Source organism: Bos taurus, chromosome 7 (assembly GCF_002263795.3).
Source record: "Bos taurus isolate L1 Dominette 01449 registration number 42190680 breed Hereford chromosome 7, ARS-UCD2.0, whole genome shotgun sequence".
Taxonomy (NCBI): domain Eukaryota; kingdom Metazoa; phylum Chordata; class Mammalia; order Artiodactyla; family Bovidae; genus Bos; species Bos taurus.
Window position 1 is genome coordinate 66,063,164 of NC_037334.1, and position 16,503 is coordinate 66,079,666.

General features: G+C 41.1%; 1 protein-coding gene across 2 annotated transcripts in view; it reads right to left on the reverse strand.

The window, feature by feature from the left end:
- Positions 1 to 1,485: 1,485 nt before the first annotated feature.
- Positions 1,486 to 16,503, reverse strand: part of GEMIN5 (gem nuclear organelle associated protein 5) — a 39,902-nt gene continuing 24,884 nt past the window's right edge. Inside the window, exons 19-28 of one of the 2 annotated variants that reach the window (XM_010807536.4) lie at positions 16,312 to 16,407; positions 15,756 to 15,893; positions 14,651 to 14,798; positions 10,267 to 10,386; positions 9,548 to 9,758; positions 7,524 to 7,778; positions 5,829 to 5,991; positions 4,440 to 4,941; positions 2,988 to 3,084; positions 1,486 to 2,440 (exon numbers count right to left, since the gene is read on the reverse strand). In XM_010807536.4, the coding sequence (XP_010805838.2) occupies positions 2,273 to 2,440; positions 2,988 to 3,084; positions 4,440 to 4,941; positions 5,829 to 5,991; positions 7,524 to 7,778; positions 9,548 to 9,758; positions 10,267 to 10,386; positions 14,651 to 14,798; positions 15,756 to 15,893; positions 16,312 to 16,407 (1,898 nt within the window). In that variant the 3' untranslated portion in view covers positions 1,486 to 2,272. Of the gene's footprint in view, positions 2,441 to 2,987; positions 3,085 to 4,439; positions 4,942 to 5,828; positions 5,992 to 7,523; positions 7,779 to 9,547; positions 9,759 to 10,266; positions 10,387 to 14,650; positions 14,799 to 15,755; positions 15,894 to 16,311; positions 16,411 to 16,503 lie in introns of both variants that reach the window. The other variant, XM_010807535.4, reaches the window with a different exon arrangement.

The following is a 16,503-nucleotide window of genomic DNA, read 5'->3' on the forward strand; positions in this document are numbered from 1 at the left end:
ATAAGCCGAATTCAAAATTAACTTTCCAATACCAATGGGAACGTACTTTAAAAGTTTTTTAGTGAGGAGTAGACAAGATTTGATTTGTAAGTTATACCAGTCATTGATATATGAAGAATGATGAATTAGTAATAAGAAAGCAGGTTTAGGGAATTCCCTGGAGGTCCAGTGGTTAGGACACGGTGCTCTCACTGCCGAGGGCCCAGGTTTGATCCCTGGTTGGAGAACTAAGATCCCACAAGCCACGCGACAAAAAAAGAAAAAGAAAGCAAGTTCAGATACTGAGAGGTGAGTGCAGCCTTCTGGGTAATAGGATGGTGGTTTATATTAGAGAAAAAGTTACTTTGGGTGGGATAAAAGTACCAAAACTAAATCTTTAGTTGTTTAGTGGTGTATCTTGTCCACTCAGAAAGCTTGAGTTACCTCCCTGTGGTTCTGGTAATTAGGAAGATGGAAATGAAAACCATGTATTCAAATTAGAATTCAGTTCAGTCGCTCAGTCATGTCTGACTCTTTGTAACCCCATGGACTGCAGCATGCCAGGCCTCCCTGTCCATCACCAACTCCCGGAATAGTTTGATACATTATCTGGAATTGGAAAAGGGAGTTTAAGAGGAAATGGAGTTGTGTAATTTCTTTCGTCTTTGCTTTTGGAAGTCTCCTTAGTTGTAGAGCAATACTTGTTCTTACCAAAGCAGTGATCAAGGAGGATGCAGGATGCCCCTACCCAGAAGTGTTGGTTTTGGTAAATCATGAAGGAGTTTATAAATTTCTAGTTTAATAATACTGCTCTTTACTTTCTGTAAGTGAAGCATTTGTTCATTTTAACAAAGAAAGACTGTAGAACTGGTACCTAGTTCTCCACTTCGCTACAAAGATTCTTCATACATCTTCCTAAGATTCACGTACCTATGTAAAGAACTGTGAGGATCTAAATTCTACAATATTTCCTTTTTTGGATTTAGGGTTTTAAAATCCTAAAGCTAGGTCTAATAAAAAACAAAAACAAAACCCCAGTAAGTCAGATCTTTGAAAACTGCCTCTAAGGAAAAGTTTTTTTTTCCTTCCTAGAGAGTTTCATTCTTGCCCACAACAACCCCAACCCTTGGAAATAACTGAAAAATAAATAGGACACTGGAGCAGGAGAGCTTTCACAATGAATCCCCAACAGAAAATAGTACTGGGGAAGAGTGCTCCCTCTCAACTCACCCTAGATTGCCTGATTTTTATGTCATAGCAACTGTGATATAACAGAAACATCTGTTCCTGACATTTTTCAGCTATGTAAATAACCAGTGGGAAGAACAGATCTTAAGAAAATGCTCATTAGTGAGGGGAAAACAATAACAATAGAGAACCAAAACCAAACAACAAGCCCCTCCCCCACAAACCCCCACAGGGATTTGTAATTAAATAGTATATAGGGTCCTATTATGCTAAAGTTGGAGTCCAGAGATTCCAAAGTTACATATGCAAAATGAGGAGTATGCATTTTTCTTCAAAGATCATCTGTGGCTTTAATTCTCAAAAAGTCCCTATGATCCAAAAAAAAAAAAAAAAGTTTAGGAACCAATGAAACAGTCATTTCATCCTGAGCTATTTTGATCACCATTCATTTCTTATAAAACTGAAGGGGTAAGTCACATCTGAATTAGTTATTTGTTCTTCTAAAGTGTTAGTCAATGATTTGTTCAAATAAGCAATTCCATTACACACTGAAACCAAAGTTCTGGCCTGAAGTTCAGACAAAGGGCAGAGTCAGCATGATGGGTAAGGCCTCTTTCACATTCAAGCTTCAGTCTTCGAAAGAGTAGAAGTGAACCCAAATTAACAAAAACAGTTAAAAAAAAAAAAGATACCAGTAGTCATAATATACAGCAATTGTGTCTAAAACCAGAATGACATGTTTATGATCAGGCGAAACATTTATAAAGGTAGCTTGTGTTTAAGAATATAACACTTTGGGTGACTGAAAGAGTTCCTCCTCTTTGGGTGAAACCTGCATAAGGCAATCACTTAGCAGGTGTTAGTTCTTGAGTAACTACTGCTGGCTTTTCATGATCTTTCCTCCAGTGGGAAACCACAATTGAGTCCAAAGTCAGATTTCACTGGGTCCCAAGTGTAGAGTTGATTCAAACTTGACCCTCATTTGTATTACTTGGATCACTGCAGAAATATCTAGGGATCAAAGTGAATGTCTGGTGAAGTGTAAATGCAGAGGTGAAAGGTGTTGGATGTTTAAAATTTGGCTTTCTTACAGATCCTTGGAAGTTCATGTGCAGAGGGTCTGGTAATGTCGTTTGTAAACTTTTGTGTTGCCGTACTTCTGAAGGAACTCTTGAGCCTGTTGCTGCATTTCCTGGGTCACAAAGCTAGGACATTGGGACCCAATGTGAAGCAGGATGAGGCAGCATTCCAGCACGTCCGGGAAAGGCCAGGTCTGAAAGATGACACGGGTATGAACAAGGAAGCATTTGCCAAAAAAAAGCAATGTACACCTGCACAGAAGTCACTAGTGACTCAGTCTCTTCTACTGACATATCTCTGGCGTGGCTGAGCCATTTCTCTCTGAAGACTCTTCATCAGTTACTCTAAGGAGAGATGATACTCAAAACTGGGATATTCTCAAATGATACAGTCTTTTTCTAAGAAGAGCCCTACTCAAATGAATTTAAAACATGATGCTTCTGTTACTCCTAGGGGCCACATTCAAATTGCACCTATCCATTTGTAAACGATCAAATACATGGTACAATTTTACTTTACCTTCTAATAGATTTCTCTGAAGGCTGAGGTATAAAATTGCTTGTGGTATCAATCACTCTGTTCTCACCAAACATTATAGCTCACCAAAGGCAATTAGATCCTCAGTTTTTAAATATACAGAAATGTGTCCAGAATTCAGATGACATTAAAGAATTTGGTGTTAAGTCAATTGATAATACAAAGAGTAATATTTTACCAAATGAATTGCTAATATATCTTACCTTAATACTCTCAGGAAGCTTAGCTATTCTCTCATTTGCCTCTGTAAGTCTTTTGGTTAATTCAGGCAAAGAAACTGGTTCATTTTTTTCTTCTTTACTAGTGATAATAAAAAAAGTTACAAGTCATATGTCTTGCTGCACATAACTTTTAAATCCATTATGTTGTAAATTACTTTTATCACCTGGGTCTTTAACTTTCATCTTTACTATACTAAGGCTAAGAGAAGGGAATTTAATGGGATGTGATATAAAGTTTTCAAAATGCGGAATCATTCCTCACCACTTTGCAAATTCCCACTTCTTAGACACACAGCTCCAGGAAGAATTAAGGATCTTCAAGGGATTCAACCTGCAGCCAAGTGCGGAGGGCCTGGATTTCTCTGGGTAATGGGTTGGACAGAGCAGGGGTCCCTACCCCTCGGGGTATATGGATGCACGTTTTTTCTGGGAAGAGTGTCTTAACCTTCTCAAAGGGGCCCTCTGATCAAAGGTTAAGAGCTGTTGGTTAGAGAACTGTTTAATGCTTTTCTTATTACTAAAACCAAACATAGAGTGCTGCTTAGAGTACAGCTCACTAGAGAAGTACTCAGAACTTTGACTCAAGATTTCAATTGTGTTTTTAGAGCGACAAATGTAATTTTAATTTTTAAAAGTTAGTAATAATAGCTGTAAGTTTATTGACTACTAGTTAAGATATTTTAGGCCCTCTGCTGGTGGGGACATAAGGTAAAAGGTACTCAGCGTAACTGCTGATCCCTGCAGATGGCACAGCCGAGTACCCTGCGACAATACAAAGGGGCTCTAAAGTGGTCAGTGACCTACCTGGCCCTTATTTTCAATAGCCGTCATTAGGACGCTGCAGCAATCTGATCATTTGGGATTTTTTAGTTTGGTGCGTAATTCTGTACACTACCCTTTTTGTGTGTTTTTTTGGGATAGTACTGAAAAATTAAAAAACAATGGTTTTTGGGAGTTCCCTGGCAGTCCAGTGTTTAGGACTCTGTGTTTTCACTGCTGAGGGCGTAGACTGAATCCCTGGTCAGGGAACTAAAATTCCACAAGCCAGGGAGGGTGGCCAAAAGAAGAAAAACTGGTTTTCATTAATGATGTAATATTGCAACTCCCTATTTTACATGACTGATTTTTTGGGAATCTTGCACAAAAGGGTTTCATTGTACTATTTTATTAACAATATTTGTGATTTTGTTTGTCAAAACAAGCAAGGATAGGGTTGGTACTCCATTTATGGATAAGGGAACTAAAGCTCAAGAGACATTAAGACTCCTGAGGTCACTGAGCAGGACCAGGACTGGAACCCCACATCTGACCCCAAAGCCTGTGCCTTAATGACTGCACTGTGGGGCTTCCAAGTGACGTGATCAGCCTCACCAAGTTCCATGTGAGAGTCCAGCAGGGGATTTCAGTTCCACATTGTACTGAATCAGTACTTACCACTGGTTCTGAGGATGAGAGAGGGACTGTCCTTCCTGTTCAGGTTCATTCTTATCAGGGCCATTTGCTGTGGATTTACACAGTTGACTCTTCTGGTGTTGGCGGATCATTTCTGCCAAGGTCTCTTGGACTTCAGCAACAGTTCTCTGTGCATTTTGGAGACCAGCATGCTTTTCTGACAAAAGCTCCTTACAAGCGTTCTGCATTTGTTCACCTTCTTCTGAAAGTCTCACGTCTAGTTCTGGAGTCCTGCTTGGCTCTGGCTGGGAAGGTTTGGGGTCAGTTTCTTCAGGGCTGACACTGTCAACCTCTTGGCTCTGTTCAGTAGAGGTTTTACTTCTGTGAGCAGCTCTTAGCCAGACACTGGACTCCGGGCAAGGCCCAGAGAGAGACCACCAGAATTCATATAGACATCCGTAAATAAAAAAGGCCTTCAGACTTTTGAAAGCTGGTGTGGTGGGAGACTGATGATCACCCAGTTTGTCTCTTAGATGGTCACAGCCTACAAGAGAAGAAAAGGATTTAGGGTTGTTTATTTCTTTGTCTGCCAGAAATCTGATTTCCTGCCCACGTGTTTCCTGTCACCCAAGAGGCCAGTCAGATCCCAAGAAAAAGAACGGCAGTGATCTGTGGGACCACATGCTTTCCACCAAAAGCCTGCCAGAGCTTCTGGCCTAAGACAGTGTTCCTCATTGCTTCAAGCCATGTAAAGCATGACAGAAAGAAGTATTTCATCAGTCCCATTGTAGGCTCTGGGGCTAAGATGCCACTGTGTTCTGAAAAACCATAATGTTTTAGGTCAGTGACCAATTGTGTAGCTCAAGGAATGTTTTCTCCATTCTTTATAACTTGTGAGTACACTGCTATTTCTCTCTCTAGCTGTGTGTAGGAGAGTATATAGTGAACACTAAAGTAGGTAGGCAATGGCAACCCACTCCAGTACTCTTGCCTGGAAAATCCCATGGGCGGAGGAGACTGGTGGGCTGCAGTCCATGGGGTCGCTAGGAGTCGGACACGACTGAGCGACTTCACTTTTCACTTTCATGCACTGGAGAAGGAAATGGCAACCCACTCCAGTGTTCTTGCCTGGAGAATCCCAGGGACGGGGGAGCCTGGTGGGCTGCCGTCTATGGGGTCGCACAGAGTCGGACACGACTGAAGTGACTTAGCAGCAGCAGCAGCAAGGTAGGTAGGACCAGTAAAGGAAAACAGCTTAGTCATGCTAACTACCTCTTAGGAGTCTGGGTAAGAGAATTCAAACTTTGTACTAAATGACACAGTGGCTCATCTATGTCTTTCAACAGCCTATGTACTCCTGGTGCCACACCACTGGCAGTGGTTGTATCGTCCTTCAGTGGGTGTGCCCCAGTGGGACTGGGGGTCCTTTACCCTGCGGAAGAAAGGCTGAGTGCACTTCCTGCATGATGGTGAAGTTTGCTGAGTCGTAGCTCCGGATCACAGCCCGAAGCAATCCTTCCACAGCTGCGTCCCAGGAGCCCGCTTCCTGGCTTAGCACTGCCAAGGTCAGGTCGTGGCAAATGTGGAGCAGAAGCTGGAGAGAAGAGCCAGAGTCTCAGGTAAACATCTTTGCACAGCAAGGACTGGGATGACACCAGAAATGCTCCTATTTACAGCATTTGGGAAGTACACACAGTTCACATTTAAGAAAAGTCCTCCTATCCCCACCACCCATTCTTACTTCCTCATTGGAAACATTCATATTTAGTTGCACAGCAGTATACAGTCTAGTTTTAAAGTCTGTTCAGGCTAAGAAAATGCCTTGATATTTGCATTTAATTAAAACAAAAAGTGAGTTTCTGGAACTAAAAGCTTTATAAATAAAAGAAAATCTGGAGTGTAATTAAGAAAATTTTCAATTTTAAGTGTGCAATTTGATGAGTTCTGACAAGCATATGTATATATACATACATTTAGTATAACCACCACCAAAATCAAGACATAGGATATGATATTTTCACTTTAAACCCCTTTGCAGTCAACTCCCCTCTCCCCATCCCTTGGCAACCTCTGATCTAGTTTTTGCCAGTATCATTTTGTCTTTTCTAGAATTCATATGAATGGAACGGTAGAGTCTGTAGTCTTTTGTGACTTGACTCTTTGACTTATCATAGTGCTTTCAAGATTCACTGATATTCTTTTTGCATTTGTAATTTGTTCCTTTTTATTGTTGTATAGTATAGTTTTCCACTATACGGAAATACTATAGTTTGTATACCCATTTGCCAACTGATGGACATTTGGGTTGTTTCTGTTTGGCTATATGAACCAATCTGCTATGAACGTTCCTGTACTAGACTGTGTAGACACCTGAGTTCACTTCTTTTGGTGAAACATCTATGCAGTGGGGTTGCTTGGTCATCGTGCGTATATGTTTAATTATAAGAAACAGCCACACAGTTTTCCAAAGTGCTATATACTACTTGAGAACATCTCGTTCCTCAAAAATATAATAATGTTTTCTCATTAAAAAAAGTGGATAAACTGAGATGTTTTCATAGGATGAGTAGAGCAGCTGTAATGAATCAATTTGTTCTCTTCCTATCAATATGGACAGATTTTATAAACAAGGGTCACATAAGCAAGCCACAAAATAACACATGGTCTGATGCAGGGCATGGTCTGATGCAGGGGCTAGAATGTTGGTGAGCTAGGGCAGGGGAATGGGACTGGGCAAGGGAACACTGAGGGACTTCAACTTGGTTGTATTTCTTTAACTAAAAGCAAAATATACAAAACCAAACCAAAAGACTGTGAAGCAAAAATGACAGAATATGAATATCTATTAATTCCAATTGATGGGTACTTATTATCTGCTTTTTTTGGTTGTTGTTTTCAGACTGTTTTTTTTTTTTTTAATTTAGAAGGGAATGCCGATCAAAGACTTAACTTCAGAGATAAAGGGCTCTAATTACCCTGAAGGGATCTTTCCACTTTCCTGGGCCTGGCTTAGTCTTTTCTGAAATGCAAACTGGCATTCTACATGTTTCCTTATTATACTAGACAGGGGTTAGCGAAGTCTTACTACTGAGTGACTAATATCAGAAGCTCAAGCAGAAGGCATACCTGTTTGGAGGGAGTGTTACTTGTAGCAGATGGGTACTTGATATTTTGCAGCTGCTGAAATGCTGCCTGGTACTGCTCTGGGGAGTCGAGGCCGAAGGTGCTCTTCCATACTGCAGTCACCCTCTCCACAAAGGACCCTTCGCTGTCTGTGGGCCAATCATTGTAAGAAGAAAAGGAGCTTTTGCCCTCAGAGAGCTGCTTTTCCTCCAGGTGCTTGGACAGTAGCTCAAGAAGGCAAAACACCAATCTCTGACCCTGAAGCCCAAAAACAAAGGAGAGGAACTGTTATACAGGGAAATGCTCCATTATCTAGGACTTTCCCCAGTCCCTCAGATTCTCCCCCTCTGTATCTGCAGCAACCATACCCTCTCAGTGGGCTGCCAACCCAACGTGAGTCTTGTATGAAGGGGTGGAGGAGAGGGAAGAGGTGATCTAATAGATGATTTTTATAGGATCTTTGGGATCCTAGCCTTTTTGGGAATTCCTACCCACACAATTCTTAGAGCTCAAGCAACTATATTTTATAACATGAAACCCTAACTATAGCTCTACTCACTGATATTTAAGCCACTTAAGATTTGTGGCCAGTGTGAGAAAAGATCGGCTGGACTCATCTCGTTCCTTCCTCCGCCCAGACTTCAGATGAAGGAATACAAAAGTTAAAGCATCATGGGCAGAGTGCTGGAGCAGATGAGCTGTGTGGGTCTGAGACCTGGGGCAGTGGTCAGGGGCTACATCCAAGTGGGTTTAACAGAGGGAACCAACTGGAATAGAACAGAACACAGACAAAAGGCCTAGTCTTCTTGCTTTGTTAAGGATAGTAAGAGGAAAAAAAGAAGTGCTAAATAACCATTCTGGAAACTTTTTTTGTGGTGGTGGTGGATAAATTAATCTCCCTCTGTTTGGTCACTCTGCAAATAATGTGCCATGTGATACTATCTTTGAAGATGTTCCACTTTTGCCTCCACTTTTGTTCTGCAGTTCCCAGAAAGCTACCTCTTCACCTAGTATTTTTCTTGGGCTTTGAACATTTAGCTAGGAACTGTCGTTAGGCCCAGTTATTCTACTGAAGGGACAGAGGAACTAAAAAAGTTCATATAATATCTGACAAGCAAAATTTTCTAAAATGAATCAAATGTTTACATGTTTTCAAAACTCGTTTTTGCTGAGGCTTTTAAGATAATCGCAGTGTTGATATATTGAAAAAGACAGTGTTGATATGTCGAAAAAGACATAAATTGAAAAAGTTACTGATTTTTTAACCAGATGGGAACAAAAGATTTAATGAAAAAAAATTTTTTTTTTAAATTTGGCTGCGTCGAGTCTTAGTTGTGGTTACACGGATCTTTCGTGGTACGTGGACTCTAGTTGTGGCGCGCAGGCTCAGTACTTGTGGCGCGCAGGCTCAGTACTTGTGGCGCGCAGGCTTAGTTGTTCTGTGGCATGTGGGATCTTAGTTCCCTGACCAGGCATAGAACCCGCATATGCTGCATTGCAAGGTGGATTCTTAATCACTGGACCACCAGGGAAGTCCCTAACAGAATGTTTTGATTTTACCCAAATTCACTATGGCATGCAGCTGAGGAGGGCTTCTACAGGCAGAGCACGGTGATTTCTGTTAAAGCTGATCCATCTCCCTCTTCAAAGCAGACCCTCTCCCTCTTCAAAGCAGACCCTCTCCCTCTTCAAAGCAGACCCTCTCCCTCTTCAAAGCAGACCCTCTCCCTCTTCATTTTTGTGCTGATTACATCAGTGAAGAAAGCACAGGGGCTGAGCTGACTAAAGGGATATTCAACTGCTAAGCAATGAGAATCACTGTCGAGAACCACACTATCTCTTACTCTGAATATGGCAATTGCAAGCCCCAGGGTACTTCAATGGGATAGTATGGCCAGGGCTTGCTGGATACTTCTAAGAATACCTGCCAGATTGGTTCAGCTTGTGCAACTGGGTAATGCACTTGGAATATGACTGGAGAGGACCCGGGGCTCCCTCCTAAAAGCAGGAGAGGCAAAAAGACTGACCTTTAGACTTGTGTGGAGCTGCAGGGCCTCCTGAGCTCCCACCCAGTTCCGGGCCAGAAGCAGTTCTTGGGCACATCTTAGAGCCAGGGAAGCTGACAACTCATTCTCTCCCACGATGGAGGCCAACTCTGCTGCCGTCCTAAGTGATGCCGCATCCCCCTTTTTGGCCAGAACTTTGGCTGCATCATAAGCTGAAGTGGCCCCTAAATAGCTAAGATACAAAAGAAAAATCAAACATAAAAAGACTGCCTACTCCTGCTCCCCAGAGGATCGAATCATTTCTTTCTGTCCACTCTGACTTGCATGGCTTCCTATGGTCCTAGCTGTGTCTCTGTCTGAGGCTGTCCCTGAGAAGGCTGAGGCTAGCATGGCAGAGAAACAGGCAGCATCATGGAGGTTAAGGACATAGAGGAACCCCAGCAGTCGCTGAGTTGAACCCAAGCTCAAGAGTCATTCCCTCCCTTTTTCCAAATTTAATGATGCAAGACATCCCTGAAGAAAGGAGTAACTTCTGAATCCGCTACTAGGATTTCTTGAATAGCTATGGTGACTTATGTAAATACCAAGTAGGTAGACCTTGCTGAATCTTAATGAAGCTGGATTTAATAGACATATGCTTTTTAATTTGCTAGTCACTTCACCCCCACCTCTAAACTTACTTCCACTCTTGTCCTGCTCTTTGCAGAAGCTCTTCTCTGTCTGGGTGCACTCAGACTTACCATTTTGCTGCTAAGGCATAGTGGCCGTCTTTTTCTAGGATGGCTCCCCAGCTGAGGTACAGGTCTTTTATGATTGGGTCCTCTGGGCGCAGCCGGGCCTTAGCAATTGCAATAGCTTCCCTAAAGGAAAGAAGAGGTAATGAGCCAATCTGAAAAAAGTGCTAGGAGCTGGTTGGAAGATAGGATAAGCCTTCTCTGTGGTCTGTCTTACTCCAACTTCCCATAAAACAACTGTATTCCTGCATTTCAGGGCAAGTTAGAACACGCAAGCTGCACTTTTCACCCGTTCTTCACCTAGGTCAGCAGTACTTAAAGTGTCGTCTGTGAATTCCAAGGCCCTTTCAGGGGGTTCACGAGGTCAAGACTATTTTCATAATAATGTCGAGATTATTTGCCTTTTCTTACTGTGTTGACATTTGTACTGATGATGCAAAAGCAATGGTGGGTACACTGCTGGCACCCAGAGCAAGGATCCAGGAGGTAGTGGCTCTTATAGTTGTTTTTTTTAAAGGTAAATTTCCTTGAAAAATGATTAATTTCACTAAATGTCAGGTTAATATTGATGGAACCTCATTACTTCTCATTACTTCTTGAAAGAATGACTAACATACAAACGATAGTTACTTAGCGTTGAATATCTGGCAGATGTTTTCTCAAAAATGAACAAAGTAAGCCTATCATTTCATGGAAACCAACCAAAAGAGTACTGTTGCCAGTGATAAAATCTGAGCTTTCAAGTGAAAATTAGAGTTTTAGGAATCTTGTCTGTCTCACTGGGAACCTGACAGCTTCCCCAAAGTTAGAAAGGCTTTTCTGATGAAGTAAGGAATGTCATTTTTTTATACATTTTAATGAAATGCATTACCATTTGGAGGATCTGTGTAACTCACTCAACTACTATTTTCCAAATGACATACAACTTCTGGTTTGCATCCAACCTAAAGTTGTAGCTGGAGTCAGTGTTTTAGACTAAAGTGATTTAGACAGAGCAATATTAAGAAGACCTCTATTTCCAGCCATGACGGGGTGATAACTAAGACCATATGTATTCTCCTGTCACAAAATTAAAAGACTGGAGAAAATAGGTACAAAACCAAGTGTTTGCAAACACTGGACACGAGGCAGCACAGGACTTTCATCCTGGAGAAAAGAAAACATGCTGTGAGCGCAATCCTGGCCCTGGCCCTGGCTTTCTGCCTAAAACCATCTTCCCAGAAGAAACCCCAGCAGAGCCTCCACAGTTAGGGCTGAATGGAGACGAAGCAGTTGGGATTTGTGGGGCGGGATAGTAAGAAGCAAGAAGCTGTTCAGAGAAAGAGCTCCACAGTGGTGCTTATGCATACTGTTGAGTCTCTGGTTTAAACACAAAGCTGTACATGGAGGAAAGGCCTTAAGGCTGGGCAAAGAATAATCAGGGAAACATAAGCTGACTAATTCCTAGGGCTCATTCAGGGCAGGAGACATACAAGTTTTGACCACCCTGACATCTAATTCTGATTTGTTGAATTACACAACGCATTCAGTAAAGATACTAGAAGGTAGGAGGGCAAACTAATTCTAGTGTATGGATTTTTCTGCACCTGCCCTAAGAAAGCTTAAAAACAGCCATGAGAAGATCAAGCTGATATGCAGGGAACTTGACGGCTTGCCAAAAGTGTCCAACATGCTCTAAAGGAAGACAACAAACCAGAAGAGGATAAACAAAAAGAAAGTCTCATCAAAGCCATATGAAATGGCTGAAAAATCAGTGGTGGATAAAGTCCTACAAACAGGAAAAAAAAATCCTATGTAGCAAAGATAAGAATAAATACAGTAGTCAACAGTGCAAGCCAAGAAAAAATGGAATGATATCTGTGATGCACAGAAAGACAAAACCTTAGAAACCTAGAAGTCTACACCCACTGAAAGATTCTTTAAAATAATGTCAAAATTAAAGACTTTTACAGACAAACAAAAGTTGATGGAGTATGTCACCAGTGGAATCACACTAGAAAAAAAATGTTGGAGTTCATCAGGTGAAGAAGGAATTGATAACAACTGAAACTTTGGATTTACATAAGAGGATGGCTTCAGCAATATGTGAACTGTGAACTTCCAGATGTTCAAGCTGGTTTTAGAAAAGGCAGAGGAACCAGAGATCAAATTGCCAGTATCTGCTGGATCATGGAAAAAGCAAGAGAGTTCCAGAAAAAACATCTATTTCTGCTTTATTGACTATGCCAAAGCCTTTGACTGTGTGGATCACAATCAACTGTGGAAAATTCTGAAAGAGATGGGAATACCAGACCACCTGACCTGCCTCTTGAGAAACCTATATGCAGGTCAGGAAGCAACAGAACTGGACATGGAACAACAGACTGGTTCCAAATAGGAAAAGGAGTACATCAAGGCTGTATATTGTCACCCTGCTTATTTAACTTATATGCAGAGTACATCATGAGAAACGCTGGGCTGGAAGAAGCACAAGCTGGAATCAAGATTGCTGAGAGAAATATCAATAACCTTAGATATGCAGATGACAGCACCCTTATGGCAGAAAGTGAAGAGGAACTAAAAAGCCTCTTGATGAAAGTGAAAGAGGAGAGTGAAAAAGTTGGCTTAAAACTCAACATTCAGAAAACGAAGATCATGGCATCCGGTCCCATCACTTCATGGGAAATAGATGGGGAAACAGTGGAAACAGTGTCAGACTTTATTTTTGGGGCTCCAAAATCACTACGGATGGTGACTGCAGCCATGAAATTAAAAGACACTTTCTTTGGAAGAAAAGTTATGACCAACTTAGCATATTGAAAAGCAGAGACATTACTTTGCCAACAAAGGTCTGTCTAGTCAAGGCTATGGTTTTTCCTGTGGTCATGTACGGATGTGAGAGTTGGACTGTGAAGAAAGCTGAGTGCCGAAGAACTGATGCTTTTGAACTGTGGTGTTGGAGAAGACTCTTGAGAGTCCCTTGGACTGCAAGGAGATCCAACCAGTCCATTCTGAAGGTGATCAGCCCTGGGTGTTCTTTGGAAGGAATGATGCTAAAGCTGAAACTCCAGTACTTTGGCTACCTCATGTGAAGAATTGACTCATTGGAAAAGACTGATGCTGGGAGGGATTGGGGGCAGGAGGAAAAGGGGACGTCAGAGGATGAGATGGCTGGATGGCATCACCGACTCAATGGACGTGAGTTTGAGTGAACTCCGGGAGTTGGTGATGGACAGGGAGGCCTGGTGTGCTGCAATTCATGGGGTTGCAAAGTCAGACACGACTGAGCGACTGAACTGAACTGAAGAGTATGGAAAATGTTGGGAATAACTATATGGGCAAAAATAAGAAAATGTTTAAAAACTTAAAAAGACAACTCATTGTTTAAAGCAAAAATTCTAACATTGTTATGTGGGGTTATAACATGTGCATAGTATGTCAAATATACGACAGCAACAGTGGAATGGAGAGGAAGAAAGAAAGAAGCGTGACATATGCAAGAACTGGTACAATATTATTGGAGGTAAACTGATAAATTAGAAATGCTCATCATAAATCCTAAAGTAACCATTAAGAAAATAAAGGATTATAGCTGAGAAGCCAGTATTGGAGATAAAAAGAGTCTGAAAGAAAGGAGGAAAAAAAAATAGCAAGATGGTAGACTTAAATCAGTCACACCAATATTTACATTAAAACACTGCAATTAAAAGGTAGAGACTGTCAGACTAGATAAAAAAAGAAAACCCAGTTGTATGCTGTGTATAAGAAATATTATGAGAACTTCCCTGGTGGTCCAGTGGCTTAGACTCTGAGCTCCCAATGCAGAAGGCTGGGGTCCGATCCCTGGTCAGGGAACTAGATCCCACGTGCAGCAACTAAGACCCAGTCTTAGTTGTCAAATAAATTAAAAAAAAATACTAATAAAAATTTTCAAAGAAGACATATTTTGTTGCTTTTGTTTTCTGTACTTACATACGCATTGCAGTGAAACAGTATTAACTTGAATAGCATCAGTCTCAGAGTGGTTACTGCTAGAGAAGGGATGAGGACAGAACTGGGGAAAGGCAATTCAGCCACGTCTGGAATACTACTTCCTTCCCAGGTTAAAAAATTTCTTCTTTTAATAATTCATTAAGTTGTTAATTTGTATCATGCTGTTTTCTCTATTTGTGATACTTTATAAAGAAATTTAAAAAAAGACCAGTGGCAAATATTGCTGAGAGTTAACATTTTGTTAAGTATAGGTGGTGGATGTGTTGATGTTGTTAAGCTAGTGAACATAGTATTTGTATACATTTGAGATGTTTAATTACGGTAAAGGTTTTATGGTGGTTGTCAAGAAACAGAACTGTTATATAGGTTAATTTCATATCACATCCACCTGTTAGTTCAACTGTTGGGTCATACAGACCTGTAGAAATGGTTTGACTTGAGCAGCTCCACAGCTTCATACACTTTGTGGATAGAAAGCAGGTGAGAGGCAGCCTTGACATACTGGTCCTGAAAACACAGTTGTTTGGCAAAAGCTTCTACAGCCCATACCCACACATGGTAACCGGCTTTAGGAATAAAAAAGAAAATGTTTGTTGTTAGTCACTGCATTAAGCAGAACATTTAGATAGTAATTAGTTGCTGTTATGATCATTTCTTTCATCTCTCTCTCCCCATCCCTATACCTTGAAATGTAAATTGTTTCTTTGATTATGCAATACATAAAAAAAACAGTACAACATTCAAATGTACAAGAGTATGGAAGTCAGACAGTGCTTACCCTTGTTTGGGTGTATGCAGACTGAGTGAAAAAGTGCATGAGAGAAGCTTCTAGGGTGCTGAGAATGTTGTATTTCTTGATATAGGTGCTAGTTAACAAGGGTGTATTCAGTTAGTGAAATTCAGGTACACTCATGACCTGTGTACTTCTCTCCCTCTCTCTGGCATACTTGAATAAAAAACTACAAAATGCGGCATGGCCTAAAAAATTTCCTTGTTATCCTGGAGTTGTCCCAGGCCCCAGACTTGTCCAAATTCCTTTCCCTAGAGACAACTATTATTACTGGTTTCTTTTGAAACCTTTGGCAACAGTCTATGAATATACAACCACACATGTATAAATGACAGTATTAAATATTATGTTGTGCATCTATACCTCGATTCTTCTCACTTACTAAACTTTGGAGCTCCATTCTATATCAGAATACTCAGAGCTGACTCAGTTTTTTGTTATCGGAAGGAGTTTCTACTGTATAAAAATACATGATTTAACCAGTCTTATACAGACAGACATCGAGGTTCTTGTGATCTTTGCTGTTACAGATACTGCTGCAATCATGGTCCATGTTATCTGTCATTTTGCATGTGTAGGTACAGTTAAATTCCTACAGTTAGAACTGCTGAGTCAAAGGGTATGTGGATTTTAAACTTAATCATTATAGTTGGCCAAACTGTCTTTCAAGACAATGTCTATCTTTAGTGGATGTACCCTAGAGAGGCTAGAGCTTTTGTGGTAAAGAACATACCGACTGGTGCCATAGCCACGAGATTGTCTGTCAGCTCCCCTCTTTCTGCTGCAGTCTGCAGAACACCTTTTAGATCTCCTTTCCAAAGCATGAGCTGGTGAAATAACTCGGGGTGGCCATTTTCCAAGTGACTTTTTCCTGTTTGGAGGAGAAATAATATTTGGAAGATGTTTCAGAAACATTTGTCTGTACTGTCTTCTAGAAAAAGAAAGGCAGGATGAAAGAGAGGAATAAATTTCTAGAATATGTAGTCACTGGCTGATGGGTAAGTCACTTCCCAGAGTGTTTGTAATGGGGCCTGACACCCACTCAGGCATCTGTCCACCCACCCACTTTCACTTGTACTCAGTCACTCAGAATGAACACCAAAGTTTAGGGTCCTGTGATAGATGTGAGCAAGGGGTATCTGAACTTGCAAACAGAAGTCAAAGCCTAGTTAGCTGACATGTAAAACTAGTCATTACCATGCCACAAGATGGGAGCCATAAAAGAAGTACATACAAAGTGTTAGGAAAGCATAAAGATGGACAGGATGTGTTGACTGGACTTGCCTCACCTTCAACCTCAATCATTCTGTACAGGGTAGCCCTGTCTGTGAAAAGCCCCAGGTGAAATCTTTCCTCAAGATCAGTAGACACATCCTCGTTTGGCCCTGCTAATTCAAAAAGACCAAAATTCAGATGAAAGTGATTTAATACATTACCGTTTTCTGTTCAGTTAATTCTGACTGTATGTCTGTAATGCCCAT